The 22,835-nt window shown below is 43.9% G+C and overlaps 1 protein-coding gene across 2 annotated transcripts in view; it reads left to right on the top strand.

Annotated features, from left to right (window-relative positions):
- The window catches only part of SFMBT2 (Scm like with four mbt domains 2), a 116,071-nt gene that overhangs the window by 3,732 nt on the left and 89,504 nt on the right, over nucleotides 1-22,835 (top strand). For both annotated transcript variants that reach the window (XM_027739947.2, XM_027739946.2), the window contains exons 2-4: nucleotides 10,253-10,422; nucleotides 14,590-14,684; nucleotides 18,004-18,244. In XM_027739947.2, the coding sequence (XP_027595748.1) occupies nucleotides 10,317-10,422; nucleotides 14,590-14,684; nucleotides 18,004-18,244 (442 nt within the window). In that variant the 5' untranslated portion in view covers nucleotides 10,253-10,316. The remainder of the gene's footprint in view (nucleotides 1-10,252; nucleotides 10,423-14,589; nucleotides 14,685-18,003; nucleotides 18,245-22,835) is intronic.

Below are 22,835 nucleotides of genomic sequence, written 5' to 3'. Positions count from 1 at the left end.
TGGGGTGACCCCCTGTCCCCCCGCTCTTGTCTCTTTGCCATGGGACAACCACACAAGCCAAAGGGACTGTATTTATGAGACCACTGTGCTATTTCCCTCAAGGAGAGGGGTGTTCTGTTGCTGCATGGACCCCAAGCAGACCCCTCTTTCAGCACCAGTGAGGTGCAATAGGGTTAGCTCTGGTTGTACCAGGCAAACCTCCTCCGAGGAGTTTCTTCCTGCAGTAGCAGATGGGTGCTGGCCAGGATTTAGTGCAGTTTGTTTTCCCTCCCTAGAAGCCTTTAGGTAAAAACAAATTTGGTTTGCTTTGCTAGTGGCAAAGGAAAAGGAGGTGAGGCAGGTTTTCTCTCTGGGGTTGGGACTGTTGCCTGGGTGAGCAGGGATGCCAATGGCTTTTTTCCTCCTCTTTTTCCCCCCCTCTCTCCAACAGATTATTTATGAGAGGGAAGAAAATATTCTCACAAGTCTAATAAATTCAGTGCTCATAAAGGATTAGGTCCTAATAACTCCTGTGATAAGATGGAGGCTCGGTGTAATCTGTAACTAAGTGAAAATCTAAAAGCCATTTAAATAGATACAGCCAAGAGCTATCGAGAGACCAGTACACTATAAACAGCAAGGAAATACCTTTTGGATGATTTAAGGAGTGCACAGTGTAGTGGGACAGAAAATACATTATAAGCAAGATGGTATAATTTCATTTATATATTGAGAAAACATTTACAAATATTCAACAGATGTTACATGTGGCAGAGGTGGAGAGTGTGTTTTGCACAGATGTAGGAACATCTGTAGAAGACAGTGTATAGTTATATAGCTGTGATTATGAGTGATAATTGACTGGCTGGACAGGCAGTTGATGTTTTAATGAAGTATTTATTAAAACTTTATGGTGGTGTTACTAGAAATAAAATAAACACCACAAGCATCAACTCTTCAGGCTGAGGATGCTTTTCCCCCACCCTTGGCTTGTGCTGTGCTGAGCTGTGGCCCATGAAAGACGTACATGTATTTTGAGTCACTGTTTCTGGCCTTTCAGAGCCATGGGATACTGGCCTGATATGAGAACGTCAGCGAGGGGACGTGACCTTACCTTGGACAGGACATGGTAGACAAGGTGCTGCCTTGTTTCTTCAGCAGATATTAGAAAGAATTTCTAGAATGTGAGTGTGGGGAGGCCCTGGCACAGGTTACCCAGAGAAGCTGTGGCTGCCCCTGGATCCCTGGAAGTGTTCAAGGCTGGGTTGGACAGGGCTTGGAGCAACCTGGTCTAGTGGAAGGTGTCCCATGGCAGGGGGTGGCATGAGATGATCCTTAAGGTCCCTTCCAACCCAAACCATTCTGTGCTTCCTCAAGGACCTTTTGCTGGCTAAACTCATGTTAGTGTGGGGTGAGGGCATGGAGGGAGTCTGAGGAGATTTACAAGGGTGGTGGTGGTTGAAGGAGGTGGCTGGTCCCTGGCTGTGTCCAAGTGACAAAGGAGTTGTGGAAAGCTTCAGAACGTGAGACAAGTAGCCAAAACTTGAAGCAGAGCAGACAGAGGTGAGTTTCTGAGGGTTCACAGAGAAAAACTAATGTGGTGACCACAGGGCCCATGTTTTAGATGACCTGAAGGTGTCAGAAGTATTTTATTACTGTGAATATTGGCACAGGGCGTATCAGCTGGTGCAACAGGGTCCAAAATGCTGAAGATTAAATGATTTTGCTATTGATAATAGTGATGCCACTTGAAAATATGAGTTTGTTCTGTCATTGTAATATGTGGTCCCTGATAGCAGGGTGTTTTTTGTTTTTAGGATTAGAGTAGCCAATGCTACCTTTTCAGTATTAGAAACTCATCATGTGAAACTGTTGATCTTTGCATGACAGATCCTGATGAAACCAGTCAGATCCATCCTGTGGGGTTTTTTTTTTTGCCAAAAGATTCCTCTTTCCTGCATTTTCTGTGTCTAGGGTATGACTACTACAGTGATTAAAAAGGTTTGAGCTGCAAAATAGGAAAATACAGAAATAAGAGCAAAGACTCCATCACTGGCATTTAAAAAACTCCTGAAAAAGTTTATTTTGAGATTGGCCTTTTACAAGACCTAAACAAAGCATTCTTGGGAAAGCTGATTTGGAAAATGTGTTCACGGTTACTCCCATTTTTATGAATCAGAAGCGTTGTTCTAAAATTAAATAGTAATAAAAAGAAAGAAAAAAACCACCCCAAGCAGTTCTTGAGAGCTGACCAAGAGATCAATTCTGAGTAGGTGTGAGGCTTAAAAAAAGATATGTGCAGAATCTTTGCTATTTTTACTCTCACTCATGATTCTTGCTTTCATGATTAATGCTCTTAGCATCACTGGGTGACTTGTGCAAGAGAGTCCTATTTTCCTGGGTAAAGTCCTGAGACCCGATTTGAATATAAGTTATTAGAAAGTGCTGCATTTATTGGCTTGGCAAGGAAGGTGAATTCCCTCCACTAAAGTCCAGGAGGTTACATTATCCTTGCCCCTGCAGTGTGGGAGATCTGACAAGGTAACCATAGGTTGAAGATCCTTAGAGTCTAAGGGGCCATAAGTTCCTTGTGGAGACTTTTGAGTGGAAAGCAATAGCTTTCCTGAGTGCATTAAAAATACCACTTTAAAGAAAGGACAGGAAAAAGTAATAATTAACTGTTTCTTGGAAGATGTTTTGAGCAAGGTCCAGGGTGGGAGCTCAGTGCAGGTGTAAGACCAGACTCCAGGATGCTCTGTTGGATGAGTGATGATGGGGAATTAAACCTGGATGTCCTGGAGCAGTTCACGTTTGTTTTTTCTCAGAGAAATTGGGCAGAATTAGCCATGTAAATATGACTTGTAGGACTCTTGAGTTAAAAAGGTCTTGTCTTGTGGAATTTGGTTCTGGATAGACCTTGTCAGGGGTCTGCTGGCTGCCCTTATGTGCTTGGCAGAAAGAACAGTCCTCCGCTTTCTGCTGTTGTACCAAGGGGTGGCTGGGGATGTCTGTGAGGGCTGGTTCTCTTTTGTTTTTTGGCAAATCCTGTCCATCAGTGAAACTGCCTCTGGATGTAAAGCACTGACAGGGATGTGAGCATGTGTAGGACTAAGCCCAAGTGCTGATCAGCTGTGCTGTTTAAGTGAACCAAACACTGCCAAGACCTGAAATGTCATTTTTCATAAAAAGTGTTGGAATCAGATGACAGATGTTTGCTGGATTCTGGTTTGCATCTTGTGGTTTTGGGGGTTTTTTTGAAAATGGCTCTGACTGCTGCAGAGACATAGAAGGCGGAACTGATTGCCCTGGACAACAGGAATTTTGACTGATGAGGGACTTTTGAATTGGGCTCTAAATTAAGTCCATGAAAACAGTGTTTTGTGTTTCCTGCTGGGTGAGTTCTATCATTTGGCTGATTGGTCCCACTCAGGGGGTCTGACTGATTGATTTGATCCATGTGGCTGGTGTTTTGAGGTGATCAGATGATGGGGGTTGGAACAAGACGATTTTTAAGGCCCCTTCCAACTCAAACCATTCTATGATTCTGTGGCTTTACCTAACAAGATGAGATGTCTCAGGATGATAAGCAGCTGTTTGTCTTCAAGCTACCCATCTAAAAGGCTTCCTGAGTTCGGCTTGGTTTCAAACACAGAGGTGGGAGAAAACTAGGATGTTGCAGGTGGTTGCTGTGCTGCTTTCTTGCAGTTCTTTTTCCTACTGTGAAGGGCACTGGGGTCATTGACCCAACCTTCTTTGTGTCCCTGAGAGCTACAGAAGATGCCTAATGTTAAATATGCCTTATTCCCAAGTAGTTTGTGTGTGTTGGGTACTTAAAATGAGTAGAAATGCTCTATCAAAATAGGGTCAACCTCACGGAAACTGCCTGTTGAGTCGTGGAGAAGGTGACAGCCACCTAGTAGGTGACAGAACAGCTGGAAACAGGAAGGATTAGTATGTGATGGCCTCCCTCTCCTTGATACGTGTGCTTTGTGGAATGCTGAAGGTGGGGATGTCTGGGGTTCACAGGGGAGAAGGCAGGATACAGATGGAGCAGTAATGCCGCCTTCTCCATGGTTAAAACATCCAGCTCACTCACAAAAAGGAAAATTTAATGAAAAATTGCCCTTCATTTCAGAGATTTGATGTAGCCTTCAGTGTGGCAGGTTTTTACGTTAAGTCCATCTCTAGGTCCTGGTCTATACTTATGCATAAGACAGCCAAGAGTGGGATGTGTACCCAAGTCTGTGTGTCTGCCTGTCATCTGTCTTATTTCTTTTCTTAATACTGCGGGGCTTTTTGCTGTAAACAAGTTAAGAGTCTCTAATTAGGTTTATTTTACTTTCTGTTATCTTACTGCCATTTATCTCTGTGTGTATCCTGAGCTCTGGAGTGTGCCAGGTAGGGAGGATGAGAAAATTGCTTTGTGAAGCTGGTTTGTCTCTGTTGGCATAAAAAGTATGAGGCATTTGGCACCAGAGCAGGATGAGAGGAGAACAAGGACCAGCTGAGTTACGAGGGCTGTCACCACCTTGCATATATCCCTTCTCCACCACTCATCTTCAGAAAAGTTTGGTTTCTGTCCCTTTTGGCTTTGAGGTGGACAATCCAGACCATCCCTGCTCTGGTGGTTCCCTAGTTTCCTGTTTCTTCATGTTTTCCCTCCAGGCTTAGCCATTTATTTTCTGTGCTGCTGCACAAATGCTGACTTGAAGAGCAGAAAGATCAGCCCTGCTGAGTGGCTGGAGTAGGAGGACCGGAAGGGACCTCCATGACTTGTACAGACCATCTCTTACCCCAGGGCACAATTAACTGTACCAAGATCTGTTTCTGGACAGATCAGCATCCTAACCCCTCCAAAAAGCAAGACTCTGTGGCCTTCCAACAATCTATCCCACTTCTTCACCAGATTCACGATCACTGATTTCTTCTTATGCCCAGATCAAATGTCCCACCCCCCCTGCAGTTTAAACCCAAGCTGCCCTCTTCGATCCACAGAGAAGGTGGAAAACAGATTATACTCTTTCCTCATTCAGCTGGTTTTTATATAATTGAATACTGTGAACATTCCTAGTTCTCCAGATTATATGGGATTTGTTTCTTCCACCCCAGAGTACAACACAGAGCTGTTCAAAGCAGTAAATTTCCCTTAATAAAATCCTGTGGGGTCTTCAATATGAAAGAGAAATTGTCACTTGATATAATTGAAAACATTTGGCAAGGGATGCTCTCAAATAAATAATTAAAAAAAACCCCAGGAATTTGGAAGAAATAGTCCTTAAAAGGTTTCCAACTGGTGCTTTGTCTGAGAGGAGAGACAGGCCCTTTTTCTAGGAGGTAAAACTTAGTTGATGTGTTCAATAGCCCTTTTGAATGAGCCTCCATTGCATTGTGCAGATGCTCAGGGGTGTGAATGTTGTGGCAGGCTGCCACTAGCAGTGCATCCTAGATTGTGTCCCACAGGGTTGAGTCCCCCTTCACCCTGCTCCACGTTGCTTGTAGTGCTGTTTCATTGGGGTTTTCTGGAAAATGCCCAAGGTGAAGTCGACAATGGAGTCAGGACCTGGTCCAGCATCACCTGTGTCCTACCTTGGCAATTGCTTCATCTGCTCTAGGCCTAGGGGTCCCCATTTTACCACTTGGACAGGTGGGTGGCATAAAAAAAAGATGTGTTTTGGAAGTAGGATGGAAGAGGGGACAGCTGGATTCCTTGACTGCTTTGCAGTGATGTTTTCACTCACGGTCCTGCAAAATCTTGAAGATGGTAAAGGCTACACGAAAGTGCTCATGGTAGGGCCTGCCTTTGGGTGGAATCAGCAGATGCATTCAACAAGAAAGTCTGCTGGGGCCACCCCGTGTTCAGCTTCCCTCCAACTGGGCTGGAAAAAACCCAGTTATGTAACCAGGGTCAACCTCCAGAAATGCAGTAAGCCGCGAGCTGCTCATGGACCCCCCCCTCCCACCAGCCACATCCCTGGCAGGGGCTCTTCACCAAGGACACAAGGTTGTGCTGGCAGCCCTTACTGTTCCCTGACTTCCAGGGGAACGGTGTAAATCTATGTCAGGGCATGTTTAGGTTGGATATTAGGAGAAAGTTCCTTACCCAGAGAGTGGTTGGACACTGGAACAGGCTCCCCAGGGAGGTGGTCATGGCCCAAAGCCTGACAGAGTTAAAGAAGCATTTGGACAACACTCCGGGCACTTGGTGTGATTTTTGGGGTTGTCTTGTACAGGGCCAGCAGTTGGACTTGGTGATCCTTCTGAGTCCCTTCTAACCCAAAGCATTCTGTGATTCTGCAGCCCTATGATACTGCAGCCCTTCTGCACTCATCAGGTGGCTCCATACTGAGAGGTGGGACCATCTCAAGTCAAGGAATGTTACTAAATTTTGGAGGAGGCAGTGGGATTTCCGCTTCTCCACCATTCAGGACTCAGCATTACATTGGCATACCGGATGCACTATCTGGGCAGGAGGTTTCAAAGCTGCAGGATCTTTTTTGCATCCTCTGTTCCAGCAGCCTGCCTTTTGTATGTCGATCCCAATTAACCAAGCATACGTTGGAGGGAGATAGTAAGTTTTTCAGGAATAACTTTTAAGGAAGGATTTGTGTGTGGGTAGGGGACCTTCCAAAGGAAAGAAAACCAGGATGGAGTCGAGAGGAGATGAGAAATGTGAAATGGTGTGAGGAAGCCAAGACTGGCGCTTGTACAAAGAGACAATATTGATACAATGACGAGGCAGCGCGTTGGAGATAAAGGCAGGGCTGAGACTGACAGCCGTGGGAAGAAGGAAATAAAAGAGATTCTTTATTATATTGGCTGCCTTTTTCTGCCTGTGAATTAAGAGCCTGCATCTGAATTAAATGCCAAGGGAATGGGAGCTGCGTGGGGGAAGAATCGGATCGGTTTGAACCACCACTGTGCAGAAACAATGAACAAGGGATCTGAAACCAGGGATTTCCCCCCCTCCCTGCTCTTTCAAATGCATTTCATAGTATTTTGCTTTGTGCTCCTGCCTAGTGTAATGTCACCTTGAGCCTCTTCTGATGTTGTTTCCCATCCCCTGGTTTACAGGCTGGCAGTGTGGCTTGTGGTCCTTCATTTGGTTTCCAGTGGACTCACTGGTTTTCCGGTGGACTTCAGACTGACAGAGGAATTGGAGTACAGTGGTGTGTGCTGTACAGTTGTGTAATGTTGATTGCAGGCCAGCCAGTGTGCTACTGTTAAAAGTATGGCTGGGGACTCTGTTTGAAGTGTTAATTAGCAGCAATTAATAAGAAGTGAAAAATTAATACCCTATGTCAGCTTTCTTTGCGAGTTAGTTATATCAACACCAAAGCTCAGAGCTATTTTGAAGCTTGTGTTTGCATAAGAGTTTGGTTTTGTTGTCACATAGTGTTGGGAAAATCCTAAAGTGCTCTCCTACCATAACTAGTAAACTAGTTATTCCCAAAATAAGAAGCCAAACTACAACCTCTGAAAGATCCAGTTTTCTTGGGATGTGGGTGCTCTCAATATGACATTTTAAAACCAGTAAGTTGTCCATAACTTAAGCAAAAAATAGATTAAAATAGAGTTAAAAAGCAAAAATGTTGATGATGTTGCTGAATCTGGCTAAGAGATTCTTCATTTCCCCCTTTTAATTGAAGTGGGTTCAAACCCAGGCCCAGATGTGGCCACCGAGAGTGGATCCCAGTTGTTCTGCAGACACCTCGGGCAGGTTCCTGCTGATTTTCTCATCCGTTTTCCATTTCTGATCAGGGGAAATTCCCTGATCCAGGGGAATGAGCCCCTCTCATCTGCCCAGGTCTGGTGGCAGATCTGGGGCTTGACTGCATAAGAAGAAGCAAATACTGTTGTTGTCTGATTGGACACCTTCAGCGTTTTATCACCTCATAACTTTGTTTTATCAGGATCACAGGAGCATCACAAGATTCAACTACAGTACCAAGAGGCTTATGTTTCTTCCTGGTATTTATATTGTTACCCTTGAGTTCTCTTTAAAATGATGGATTTGTTGTGTTTAAATTGATCTCTCTGTTTCTGTTCTTTGAATTTTTTTAGTAGAGCCAGGATACCTTCCATCATTGTCTGTTCCTAGGCAAAAATGAAAACAACTGAGTCCACCCAAGGTTTAGCTTAAGCTGACACTTCCCCTCCTCTCCCATTTAACAAGCTTGATGTAAAATCCTGATACTTAACTAATTTATTATTAATGATGTTTACGGAAGTATTCTCTACCACAGGAGAAACGTTTTTTTTGACTTTCGGTAAACTGATTGCTTTGAGTTTCATAGTTAATTGAAACTTAATATACACTGGGGATGAGTGATGTGTATGTTCTGAGGTTAGCTGCACTCAAAATACTCGTAGTATATAATACACTTAATTCATTAGCAAGTCTCATGTCAACAAAGAATAAAGATGAAATGCTGTGGTGGTCATTGCAGTGGGGAAGGGATGATTATTATTTGTGGAGTGCTCAAAGTATGCTGAGCACTTTATGAAGAGACCAACAACCATATTGCTGTGAGCTGATTTATGATCTCAATTTTTAAATTTTTTTTTAACTTTCCTTAGCAGGTTCCTTTGGGGTGGGGAACACAAATTGCTGATGGAGGGATTGTATCACCTGCCTTGGTAATTTGCTTCCACCAGGGATGCTTTGTGCACACCCGTGATTTAATTGCAGTTGTGATTGCTCCAGCAGACAGTCCCACCATGGTCCAGTTAATGGACACACTTAGACTTGACATGCTTCTCATCTTTTTCAGTTCCTCCTACAGCTGCTCACACACGTGCATTTCTTCTTTAAAATTGTCATTGGAACGGCCTTAAAAACTGGGAATGAAAAATCTAGGACAGAACACTCTCCTTCTTTCTGTTTTATAACCACCATATCCAGTCTTCTGGAATATACCTCCAGAGTAGTAAAAGTTGAAAAAATCCCATAATATTTTTACAGTCTTATTGCTCCTGCTTTGCCTGGGCAGTAAACTTTTTTCCTACTTTTAGTCACACTTCTTGTCGAGCATTTGACACTGGTGCTGCCATCACAGTCCTCTCTGCCATGCAGGTCTTGGAGGCATCCACTAATAAGCAGGACCAGTTTTCCACATTGGATATTCTGGGCACACACCTTCCCTGCTCTCTGTCTTTGCTTTAGCATATCTTGTGTGAATAGCTGACTCCCTCTGTGCCCATAATCCCAGCTCTTGGTTTCTCTTTTTCAGTCCTGCTCTGACACCTCATAAGTTATCACCATCTCGGAGAGTTTTTACTGAAAAGCTCACTTTGGAGTTCTTTTTAATCTACTCCTAAAGGTGTATCCCAGGGTATTGCTTGTCTGGTGGCTTACTGTAGCTAGAAATACAGTTCTCATTTAGTCTGGTGTCTGATGTAAGATCTGGTACGCTTGTATGCCTTTTCTCATATAATTTTTCATTTTTGTGTGTTTTTATTCCACTTTGTGTTTACTAGGGTCATTACTTCTGGAAGAATCTCCTCTGCCAACATAACCCAATTTAAAATGAGTTAATATTTGCCACCCTGCATGTTACTCGGTTAACTGGTATAGTTACTTTAGGTCCATCTTCATTCAATAAACAGTTGCAGCCAACACTGTTTCACTAGGATATTTGCATTTTACCTGCTGAATTTCATTTTCTAGAGTTATTCCAGTTGCTCCCAAGTATTTTCTCTTCTGTGTTTCTTCGGTTTCATTATCAGAAATCTCCCCCTTTGGAAGTTTGAATATTTGTGGAGCAGGAGATACATCTCACACAGTGTTAGCCACCAAAAAGTTGTAAGCCAAGGGCTGGACTTGCTGGAGGGTAGTTGAGTTGACATTTCCTGCCTTTTTTTTTTTTTGGCAAGGGTTGTTCCACCCTGTGGGCTGGTCCTTCTCTCTCTATTGGTGGTACTGGGAGCAGGAGTGAACTTTGGGATGTGAAGCCTGTGGATGCTGTTTATTACCTTATAATCTTCTCTGTTGTTATTATTATTATTATTTTTATTGCTGTTACAATATTATTGCCACTAAGATCCTTTGTTGTGGTTTTCATCCACCTCTAGGGTCAGCTTGGAGATGAGAGTGGGATCAAAGGCTTACAGTCAGAGAATCACAGAATTGTTTAGGTTGGAAAAGACCTCTAAGATCATGAAGTCCAACTGTATCAAGATGGGATAACATGAAAACCACTAGGAAAGGCTGAGGAAAGAGGTTGGTGTAGGTAGAACAAACCACTCATTGTTTTTTTTTCTTTTTTTCTTCTAGCTTGTCCTCCAGGCGCTCCCTGCTGCAGGATGAATTAGGAAGGCAAAGCCTTTTCCTCTGAACCATGGAGACGAGGGCATCTTTCATTGCCACCATGAGAGAGACCCAGCATCTCTCCCTGGAGAAGGGTCAGAGCCCAGCAAATGGCAACAGGGAGCAGTTTGATTCAGGTGAGCTCCCCTTCACCCCCTTGGGTTGTTGTCACTGTTGCAGCCCTCCAACTGTGACTTTGGGTTGAGTTGCCATTTGGAGCTTCCTGTGTGCCCCCACTGACGATGAAGAGGAGATGGGGCAGAGGAGAACATCTCAATCCTGGTAGCTCATGTGATGCAGACTCCTCTCTTGAGGTGGGATTCGTGTACTGCAGCCTGATTTGGTCACCACTGGATCCATTTATATCCATAGGAGGGTGGTAGGAGCCTCTAGGATGAGATTCAGTTGTCCAGCTGTAGACACTGGTTTGGGATGAGAAGAACTGGCTGGTGGTACCTGAATTTCTTTGAGAATATGGGTCTTGGTGACTCTTCCATGGCCATGCTGGAGGTTTGTGGTTGATCAGGTGCTTGTCTGTTCCCCCTCTCTGCACATTTGGTGTGTTAACTACTAAAGCATTTTAGTTCTCTGTTCACTCAGAGTCATGAATGTATCTTTGTGCTATAAATAAGATATCTAAGCAATTTGCTACAAATGTGTTCTCCTTCATTGAAGTCTGTGAAAAATCCATGTTTCTGGAGCCACAGGTTTTAAGTCTTTTTTCCCCTTTATTTCCCATAGCCAAACAACTTGGGAAGCTGGTAACAGCTGGAACAGTTACATTTTTATATTGTCAATGGATGAGCACTTTAAAGCCATTGAGAGGCTCACAGATAATGACTTGTTGATTTTATTTGCCATCCTGGGCTTGTTTATACATCCTGTATTGTGAGCCAGCCAGCCTTGACTCTTTCATTAAGAAAAAGCTCTGGACCTAAGTACCAATAATTGGAAAAGGAGCTGATACGTAAAATAGGTCTAAGGCCAAATTTATCACCTTTCAGGGTGTCCTCTGCTCCTCAGCAGTTGGGCTTTTCTGATGGATGAGGAGATTTGTGTGCAGTCCTATTACATGTGTGGGTGGTGCTGGGTCCTTTGGGCTGGTCTCATCCCTGGGCCAGGCTGTCTCTGCTCTGGATCCCCCCCGTCCCTTACAGATTTCTAGCAGGGAACAAAGTCCATTAAAAGAAAAACATTTTGGAAACATACAGTCCCTTCAAAATTCTTTGTGATGAAATGAAGCAAAATAAACCACTGATGCTGTGATGAATGAGTGCTCTGACATTATTTTTACAGACCTTGTAAAAGTAATTTCCTGATAAAGTCTGCAGATAAAACACAGTGGAGAAGCCAGACGGGTGATGTGTCAGAGAGAAATGAGCTGACAGGGAGGGAAGGCTGCAGCTCTCACTCTGCCTCCTGTCTGGGTCCTGAAGTCTCTCTGTTTGGGTTTAGAAAGGAGAGATCTGGGTGATATTTTTTTGAACAGGTGCTGTTGTGAGTTTTGCTGGACTGCCTGGGGATGAACCTGCCGGTGGAACTGTGGGAACAGTGGGGCCAGTGAGTCTCTCTGTGTTGGTGTGTGGCAGAGTAGGTCAGGGTTAATGAGGTCATGAAGTACAGGAGGACTTGATGCATCCATAAATAGCATCTTTGTGGTAACGTTACTAAAAAGCTATTGCTGAATTCTGGAGAAGACTTGGACTCCCTGGAGACATCACTCCTTGTAAGGGCCGGAGATTATATCCTGAACTGAGTAAAAATCTCTGCCCCCACTGCTCTGTGGAATGGCTTCCTCCCATAAGACTGCTGAGGAAGGCTGGAGAAAAGGAGACACTTGCCTTGACTCACACAGCAGGTTAGAGCAAAAACAAGAATAAAAATTGAGACTATACAAAGAGCATCATGGGCTGAGGGAAATGGCTCTTACTCTGAAACAGAAGTACCTGAACAGAAGGAATGAGAGCCCAGGGCTGCCCTGAAAGTCATAGAATCACAGAATTATTCAGATTGGAAAAACCCTCTAAGATCATCGAGTCCAACCATTAACCCAGAACTGCCAAGGCCACCACTAAACCATGTCCCCACATGCCACATCTGCATGTTTTTTAAATGTCTCCACCACTGCCCTGGGCAGCCTGTTCCAAATGTCCTGTTGATGTCAGATATCTTGAGGTGAAGATGTCCTTGGGGTTGTTGAGCAGCCCATCCCAACACCACAGACACAGATGTGGTGCAGCCAGGCAGAGGGGATACACAGGAGTAGGGAGCAACCAGGCAGAGGGGATGATGCACTTTAAGCTTTTCATGTCAAATGCTTTTGACTTTTAGTGGGATGGAGATTGGTTGTGCTCAAGGTAAAAAGTTGCTTAAGCAATTTTAAGCCTGGGATGGATAAGCATATCTGCACATCTACCCCGGGACTAACATACTTTATTTTAGAGGCTCAGCCTTTGAAATCTCTGCACCTGGCTCTTCTCTGTAACATTAATTCCATAGGGTAGGAGGCCTTGAGGCTGCAAAATATCCCTGTTCATCTAAATTGCTTGCCTGCATGATACAGAATTTTTGCACCAAGCTCCTACCTTATGGTTGAGTTGTGGCTTATTGTTCAGTCAAGGCTGAACAAACCCCTGATTTTGGATCAAATATCTCAAGTAGAGCCAGCTTCTGTGCCTGAAGGTTTTTGCAATGATTGCAGAAAATCAAAACAAAACCCAGTCTTTATTCTGTGTTGAATTTGTCTATTTTTGTGTTGTAATCATGGGGTTGGGTTATTTCTTGTCTTGCTGAGTTGAAGAGTCATCTGGTAGCCACTTTATCACTGGAGTTAAGTGTTGATTTACATCTTCATATTTAAGCAGGTTATTTGAGTTTGATGCAGCAGCGTGGAAGTGTTTAACAGCATTGACAGCTCAGCTCTCTGCTTTGGACTCCCAGACTCTTTACCCTCCACCAGCTCTGTCTCAAAAAACTCTCTTCTTATCCCCTTTCCCCCCTCATCTATGTATGCCTGGCGCCATAGGCAGCAAATAAAAACCTATGTCTTCCCCTTTTAATAATGAGAGATTCCCTTTGCACGGCATAATTTTCTGGTCCTGAAAACTAGAGACCTATAGCAATAATTGCAATAAATTAACCCTGCCGTTTTCTTCATAAAACTGTCTGGGGAGGGTTCTTAATTCAGTTTGTCATGAGTCACTTTAATTACATCATGACCACACTGATGAATGTTTGGGCAGGTAAAGGGTCTTGCAGAGTTTGCCTGATAAATGCTTATTGCAGAGAGCTCATTGCCAGACTGTAAATATTTTTGCTCTGGGGATGAAACTGGGCTTGCTAGATTGCTTGGGAACAAAATGAAAACAATCAGATTTGGCTGATTTTCTGTAAGTGAAAGAAGATTTATTTTTAATTATTGCTCTCCGTGTGTTTCAGCAATGGTTTGGGGCCTTGGCTCTGCTCAGTGCAGTTATAAAGAAAGAAATAAAAGAAAGAGTAGTCATGTCAAGTCCTTCCCTGTGGGGAAAGATCATGTGGGGCAGCAGTGGGATGGGGAGACATGATGCAGAGCCCCAAATCTGGAATGGGGCAAGAACAAGTGCAGGGAGCAAGAAGGCAGTAGTGGTCTAGTGAGGGGTGCTGGAGGATTTGGGGAAAAGCATCTAGGGGAGGAGGGAGGCATGGAGACCTTGTCTGAGATTTATGAGTGGTGAGATGCTGAGGAAGGAGAGAAAGGGTGGCAGAACTGAAAATTGGGCTCCCCAGCCCCAAGGATTGGGGTGTTTGTTCCACTTGTTGCTCGGCCAACAGAAGCAACTTTTCATATTATCACCAGGGCACTGCTGGAGTTAACAGTACTGGATGACCCACTTTTGGGACACAAGCAAGGCCACTGCACTCTTGTGATAATAGGCAGGCAGCCACCTCCCTTGCAGCAAGAGAGTCATCAAATACTAAATAAAAGAGCAGAAGTCCCTGTTGCAGTGTATGACAGTTTTGTTCCCCCACTGCTATGAAAGCAGTCATTTCTGATCTCAGTGTTGGCTGCTAAAGTCCCAAAGTCGGCTGAAAGCATAGTAAGAGCTGGTCAAAACACAGATCTTTAAGGCAAGCTTTCTGTTTTCCCTTCTGTTGATGTTTATACTGGTTGCTATTCTCACCCTGAACTCTTTGACATAACTTTTGCCTTCTTTGGCTGTGTTTTAGGCTGCTTTTCTTTCTTTCATTCTTCTTCTTCTTTTTTTTTTTTTTTTTTTTTTTTTTTTTTTTTTTTTTTTTTTTTTTTTTTTGCCTTTGCACAGATGAGGGCTCCAGCATTGAGGATGCAGACTTCAACTGGGACGAATTCCTGGAGGAAACAGGAGCCAGTGCTGCTCCCCACACCTCCTTCAAACACGTACGTGCTTTGCCTGAGCCTCGCGGGTGTTCCGTGTGTTCCCTCTTCTGGTTTTCAGGGGATCCCTGGAGAGCTGAAGTGGGGTCAGACCATTCTGGGGAGAAATCATCCCTCCACATATGTGGCAACCTGCATGGGAATAACCCCCCAACTGGTGTTAGGTGACCTTGGTGTGTTTGCAGCCACGGCTTGGAGCTCTGTCTGTGCCACTTCCTTATAGTCTGCCTTTTGATGAAATTTTTCGTTTTTGAGGGCTTGTATTGCTCTTGTTTTGCTTATAATACACTCATTTAATTTTTTTCTCTTCATTTATTTCCCCTTCTGCATTTATTGCTGTCCATCCCAACCAGTAGAAGTACATCTCACAAGAGTTTTCTTATTTCTCCAAAGCTCCTTTTAATGCATGATTTACTGACTAGCAGGGTCACTCAGCCCTAGATTACAGCATGGCCTGCAGGAAGCCATCTTTCAGCCTCTTGCCTGGAGATGCTGTCTCAGAGGTGTGAGAACCAGGTTCTTGGGCAGGTGGTGCTTTTCCTGGGTGAACACGGATCATACAGACAGCTGTGGTAGTTACAGCGTGGTCTGTGGCTCTGGTCTGTTTTAGTAGAAACAGCATTTGAATTCCCTGAAATATTTACTGATGGAGAGTATCAGAGCATGCTTTGAAGAAAGGATTCTGTCTCCAGGCAGAGCCCATCAAGGATCTTGTTGTTTGGGACCGACTTCTCCATCCACCACTAGTTGTTTAATGTCTTCTTTTCAACATGTGTGATGTCACGTGAAGACATGGGGCAGAAATTAAGCTGATTCTTGACTTCTTCATTACAGTCAAGTGTGTGCTCATGTGGCCAAACTGGTAGATTTTCCAGGACATCTTTGTCATTCAACTAGCCTGCTGGGAAGGTGCTGTGATGCCTTCAATTGAATGAAGCCATGACAAGTCCTGGTGGTTCTCTGTCTCAGCTGCAAATCCCATGAAGATGGTGCTGTTCATCCTCCTATCTGACCCGTCAGATGTGGGAAGCAGCCTTACACTGTGTGTCCTGTCTGGCAGAGATGTCCTTTGGGGACAGTGTAGTTGGGCTGCAGTGAGAGGGAACCTTCCTGAAGGACCTGTTGCTGCTTTAAGAGAAGTCTTCGTTTGGGTGTCTGCTGTCATGCTGTTAATCACAGAGTTATGGAATGGCTGGGGTTGGAAGGGACATCTGCAGATCATCTAGTCCAACCACCCTTGTCTCCAAGTGATTTTCTGCCTTATTTTGTAGGGCTAAGGAGCTGCAGGGATGAAAAACCTTTCCTTCATCTAGATCTGAAAAAATTATATAGTCCTCTGTTCCCTATTGTGAGTTCATTGTAACAGCAGTGGAGTACTGCAGGATGAAGGACCATGATTCTCTATGCTGGAGAATTACAGGCAATGCTTCTTGTAGAGTTTATTCTTGATCCAGCAGCTGTCTGGAGTGAGCATCTTGTCCCAGTTTTCTGCTCCAGGCCCAAACCAGAAAGTTTTGTACTTCATGAAGGCCTTAAAGATGTCTTCAGGTGCGTGGAGATGCCCAAGTCATCCTGCTGATCCTGCTGACTGCAGCAGCACCTCAGTCCCAGGACTGTTGAAATGACATAACTTAGTTGTGAGAACAGTCCTTGGTGACTATGCTTCACAGTCTGAAAAACGATCCTCCAAAAGACCTGAGCTGACCAGGAATCTGAAAGCTGTGAGAGATTCTGTTATCTGTCTGTTTGATTCCGCTCTTCATGTGATTTCCAGTCATGAGTTCCTTGCCTCCAGAATACCTTACTGATGTTATGGTGAGCACAGGAGAAAAACTACAAATGAATCACTCTCTGCAGTTATCAGGCTTGAGTGCTTTGAGCTACAGCTGCCAGTCTGTACTGGGAGGAGGCCAGGAGATCCAATTTGTACTGGGGCACGGGACAGTCTGTACCCTGGGTTATTTATGAGGACCCTGAGCACCACAAGAGCCAAGATCCAATCTTATCACTAAGTGAAGCAGTTAAAAAGACCTTCTTCAGTCTTGGGCCATCTCCAAAGGTCCCTTTCACCTGTTCTGTGACTCCAGGTATTGATGCTGCTGGAAGTGCCCACACAAGTAAAGGCACGTGGAGTGCTGCTACCTGGAAATAATAAATGGGTTTGGCTGGGCAGCCCTTGGGTAAGAAGCTGGAGTGGGATGAATGAGGGAGCACTGCTCACGTGCCAGAGGAGTGTTTTTTCAGCAGCTTGGCATCCCCAAGTCTGTGAAATCCTCAGTTCACCAAGTAGACCATGTTACACTTATGATGAGTAAAAGAGGCATTTAAACCTGTCATTTAAATGAGAAGTTAACCAGAGACAGGCTTATCCAGATTTACAGTTTCTCTTGTTTCAGTATCAGATAAGATTCTAATAAACCTGTAAAGAAGCTGTCCTTAAACATCTTGTGGGGAGTGACAGGCTACATTTTGGATGGTTTTCTGAAAACAAGGCTGGCACCTGAACCAGTGAATTGGCATCCACCTCTTCTTTATCAACAACAGGTAGAGACATCCCACTGGCCTTTGGAACACAAGTTATGCTGTTCCTACAGCAGGCCCTGCAGTATCCCAAAAGAGGTGCACTGTCATCTCCAGTGTCCTAAGGCAAGTTACATGTGACCTGTCACTGCTTAGGTAAATGGAAGTGACATCTTTGTCAGGTGGCAGGACAGTGACCTAAACAATTTACTTTTTTGAGGTGATGGGTCTTAGCTCATTTACCAGGGTGCTGGGAGGGTGAATTAGTTGAGGCTTGAGCTGCTGCAGATGGGTTCAGTGAAAACACTTGGTCTGCCTGGTAGAGCATTCAGCCCTTGATGCTTGTCAAGCCTCAAGAGATGCTTCAGTGTTGCTGTATGACTAGTTATTGTAGTTGGGCTTAACTCCTAGAGGTGCTTCATACCTACCTTTCTACCTTGCATGTGTCCAATGATTTGCCTGATGGAGCTGTGCAGTGGGAAACGATCCCTCATTTGAGTTGTATCACCTTTCTCCCAGGAATTTGTGAGATTTAGGAAGTGAAGATGGGTGCCACTCCTCTCTTAGATGTAGTGCACATGGAATGACTCTTTGGAGCATGTGGGACCTCTCATGACGGGGTATGTGCCAGTGAAGTAGGAATGGAACTTCTTAGACAGATGTGAAGGAGGTGGTTCGATTAAGAAGCAAAATCAACTCGTGTCCTATCCTGGAGCTGCACTTTAAGGGCAGCATTATCAGGGGAGGGGGGGTCTCCCTGCAAAGAAGCAAAGGTAACACCACGCCTTTCTCATTTTGCAAGGTTGAAATCAGCCTTCAAAGCAGTTTCCAACCAGGGATGAAATTAGAAGTGGCCAACAAGAGCAATCCAGACACGTACTGGGTGGCTACGATCATCACAACATGTGGACAGCTCTTGCTGCTTCGTTACTGCGGCTACGGGGACGACCGCAGGGCAGACTTCTGGTGTGACGTGATGACAGCAGATCTGCACCCCGTGGGCTGGTGTACACAGAACAACAAGGTCCTGATGCCTCCAGATGGTGAGTTCTGGCTGTTTTGGTAATCTCTGGATCTCCAGTTGGTCTGGGGTGGGTATTCCAGACCCTCAGCTGGTGTTGGGTGGGGCAGTCAGGGTCGTGTCCCCGCGGGTCAGTGGGTGATTCAGTTTGCCAGTCAGCCCCTACCAAAGGCGTTTTTGCCCTAGTTGGTGACAACAGAAGGCGCTTCTGTAGGAAGTGTTGTCTTAACAAGGAAACTAACTGCTAAACTGTAAAGCTGTGATTTTCACTTAGTGGAGAAAACTGTCCCGTTCTCGTAGAAAGGAGGGATGAAACTCAGAGTGAGAACAAACTAAAATAAGCAAGATCAGTTTGGGTGTGACCAAAATCAGAAGTTTACCGTGCACTCAGTTTAAAACCTTCCATTGCCAGATTCTGGCAGCTTTTAATTCCAGTGGTGGATACATATCATTAAAGGTAGCAAAATTTGGTCATTATAAGTTAGGGCATGTCCTGATTGTCAGGTCTTAGGTGCAGAAAAACTGAAGGCAAGAGCTGTAGGTTATTAAATGCCCCTTGTGGAGTGGTTTGTTAATAATACAATTTATCCCCAGTGTGTAAGAATATATATATGTTTTATATATGTATATATGTACTATGTACATCACCATAGCAGCTATGTATCCTTACTACTACATAGCTCCAAGCAGAGGCATATTGTCAGTGTTTCTGGTAAGTATTCCTGCCATATATCCCATTTATTCTGGATCAAGGGAAGAAGAGATGAATATTTAGCCTCCAGCTTGTGCATACATAAACGAAAAGTCTCATTTAAGGATTCTGCTGCTGAAGTTACTCTTTTTCTTCCTGTTACATGTGAGCATTGAAAACAGTGCATGTGCCAGTTGTATGCCATGTGGGATTTCTTCTAGTGTAAGTGTTGCCCGACTTCCCACTGAAGTGAGCTGTAGACACGATCTTTGAATCAGAGCTGACTTTCCTGCCTTGTGTATGCCCAAATCTGAGCTAAACGTACTTTTTTTTTCTGATCTGTGTGTTTTGAATAAACACAAGATTGATTGTTTAAAAAAAAAACAACAAAACAACCAGAAGTCCTGAAGATAAATATGGCTGAGAAATCTCTTGGCTTAGCACCAGTAAATCAAGCTGATGTGCGAGGGGTGAGGTATTTTATTTTATGGGTCTCTTAAACTACATTTTATTATGTGGATTATAATCAATGTTACCTGAAAGGTGCACAGTGCTACAAACTAAATCTGGAAATGTGAGGGTCAAGGGGCTAAGAGATCTTATCGAGTGTCATAATAGAAAATAACAATTACCTTATAACCGGAGGCAACTGCTTTTCCTGGATATGTTGGAATTTGCCCTTTGGGTCGTGGCTACTTTGTGTGAATTGTCTTGCTTGAATGACTGCAAGTGTGTAATACGTCCCTTCTCCTCTGGGTGGGTGATGTAACTGTACACCAGGGTCTTAAATTTGGGCAACTGCCCAGTTGGTTTTTGTTTTGTTTTGTTTTTTTTTTCACCCGCTCCCATTCTCAGTGAATAAACTCTGTTGAATATATCTTAGTATAGTTTTCAGAAAGGATAAATTAAATGCACAGGTTGTTATTTCAAAAGAGATCTAATCATTTAAGAACTGGGTTCGTATTTTGGAATGAGGCAACTAAAATGCCCAAGATTGATTTAAGCCTTCAGGACTGAGAGAATCATAGAATCTGTGCATTAGTAAAAGAGAAACTGATGTTCTCTATGCACTCTGTGGAGATTTTTTTACCTTTTTACCATTGCACACTATTTTGTTGTCAGACTTTTGGGAGAAACAAAAACCAGCTTCAAATTGTGTGGGCCCGTTTCCAAAGGGACTGATTCTGCACATCTTGATTACCATGAAGGTATCTGTTGGCAGGACCATGCAAACAGTGTGGCCAGGGCTGGTTATCTGTCATTAGGGTTTGATTTTAATCAGGAGCTAAAGGCTTTGGTTAAAAAACGGATCTACCAAGAAGGACTTGTTTAACGGCCAGAACGACAGCGCTGGGACAATGCTCTGTTTCTCCTTATGGATCAGATCGGACTGATCAGTGCTTGACTTACAAATGTGATGCCAGACAAGAATGGTGGAGTGATGGGACAAAGAATCTCATTAGGTGGGAGAGAGACACGAGGAAAATGGGCTGGCTCAGTTTAGCAAATCAATAGAACTTGATTTAATGTCCAGCACACACAGAGCTTCTAAGGGGCAGCTGCCAAATAATTATTGTTTATGATCCCAATAGAAGGAAGTCGTTTAATCTGCAGACTGCTACATGATTATTTATTGGGTGATGTCAGTGTTGCATCACAGTGTCTGTGGCCTGTGAGGAGAATGTCAAGTCACGTTGTGTCCTCCCATGGTGGTGCAGTGCACTAGATCAGGACTGCTCAAGCAAAATACTGGAATTGGCAACAAAATGTATTGGCTTATGGAAGGATGGTGTGTGAGCACATGTGTGCCTGAGAGCTTCACCCTCCGCCCCCTCCTTCTCCTCCACAGGAAATCAAAGGAGTAAAATTGTAGTTACTTCAAGCTTTGCCATTAATTATATTTTTCTCATTACAAATCGGTGTGTAATTTGAATTGCAAACTCAACTATCCTGGCAGAATAGATCTGTTTACCATTCAAAGCAAAATGAAAATTATTTAAATTAGTTAATATAGAACTCATTTGAATGAATTGGATGTTTATTCATGAACTAGCTGAGGCAAGTGTGAAGCTGTCCTTATGGTCTGTAGCTTTGGCACTGATCAGCTCTAATGTCACGTCCTGGGACAGAGATTTCTTTTTTATTGCATTTTAACTGTGGTGTAAGCAGTGGGTAACTACTGCCTGATGTAGCTGAGTGTGAAATTTTCATCCTTTCTGACAAGGCCCTTCAGCAGTTGTAATTTGTATTAGGAAGGACAACCTGCTTCATAGTTCACTGACAGTGGCAAGGCTGTGGTGATATGGTAGGATTTGTTTTCTGCACTACAGGGTTGTGGGATATAATACAGATCAGTTAGTTAAAATTTCCCCTTATATCATCCTACATAGGAACAGGGACGGCATTAATCCCCTCCTATGTCTTACCCAAACACTGTCTTCCTCCTCAGCACAGAGCTGATGCGGTTGTTTGTCAACATCCTTCAACCCTTGGGACGTTTTACCCATTGAGCATTAAAAATTTAAGCCTGACTAAACTTTCCCTGGCTGGCAATTCCTTTAACTGTGAAAGGAAAAGAGGCCTCTTGCCTCCTTTAGCCTGTTATTTCCACGTGCTGTTTCCCTTTGTTGATGACAGTTGAGTTCATGAACACATTTACCATCGGGTGCACGAGCAGCGTGGAGAACCTGACAAGCGTAGTAGTTAAATTATGCACCGTGAACCACGAGGAGAACAGGAACGTCTCGTGATTGACACGTGGGTGTTTTTGTACAGATTGCAGATTTACAGCTGAGCCAACAGAGCCCAGTCTCTCCTGGCACCGTCTTAATGCATTCTGGGACGCGCTGAAGACGCTGGACGACAAGATTATTGTGTACACTTGTAATTGCCGTGGTGGTTCTGCTTTAATGTTATTGACAGATGGAAATTCAAATAGGGCATTGCTGTGTGCAGATCCACGTGGTGGGCTAGAGTCTGCCTGAGATGTAAACTAGGAGAGAGAGGAGGCTTGAGGTGGAAAGAAATACAGCAGGGAGAGAACCGGGTCTATGTTTTGATTATACAATGAACTGGGACAGATGGAAAAAACCTCTGAACACCAGCTGTACCTGGATTTGGTGATCACAGTGATCAATCACACTGTGATTCTGTGTAGAAGAGCAGCTTTTACTTCTCTGTTTCACCAATATAAGGGGAATTAAAGCTCAAAAGCCTCATTCTGGGTTCAAATTAGTCCCTCTTGCATGGTGCTAAACTTCCTTAAGTTTAATTATCAAATATGCTGTTAAGAGTGTTGAACATAAAGTATTTTGCCTACCTAGTATTTCTGTGAAGGTAAATGTTACTTAATCCCTATCTGAATAGGTTGTCATGTATCTGTTTCAACTTCTACCCTAGATTCAGGCCAAAGGAGGGAAATTTCACTCAAATTCCAAGTGCTGGGTCGGATTCTGGGAAGGGCATGGATGAAGAAGGAGATAAAACTTGTGCCATGGCAAACTGAGTTGCCTCCAAATGACAGCTTGTTGCTTTTTTGTTTGTTTTTATATATCTATATATCTGAATCTATCACAGAGCAGAATCCTACTCCTTGAGATCACTGGTGTAAAGGAGAGGGGAGAAATGGATCTGGTTGGGCACGTCAAAACTTATGGCATGAGGACTCAGTGGATTCTGCGTAGTCAGAAGATGGTCTGGTGTGTTGCAGGTGTGGATTTGGTGTCATTCAAGACTCCCTGGGTGCACAGAAGGCTTTTCTGGCAGTCACAGCTCAGCGTGGTGGAGATGTGGCCTTTCAGCATCATTCTTGGAGGTCACTTGTGTCCACAAAGTCTTGCCTATGGGTTCTTCAGAGAGAGACACACAGATAATATTTCTGACAATAGATGAGGGCCTCCAGAGCTTCCCACTCAGAAAATAC

The sequence above is a fragment of the Pipra filicauda genome, unplaced genomic scaffold (genome assembly GCF_003945595.2).
Source record: "Pipra filicauda isolate LSUMZ 115617 unplaced genomic scaffold, ASM394559v2 scaffold311_size1313980_pilon, whole genome shotgun sequence".
NCBI lineage: Eukaryota > Metazoa > Chordata > Aves > Passeriformes > Pipridae > Pipra > Pipra filicauda.
This window is presented reverse-complemented; position numbering and strand designations above follow the sequence as displayed.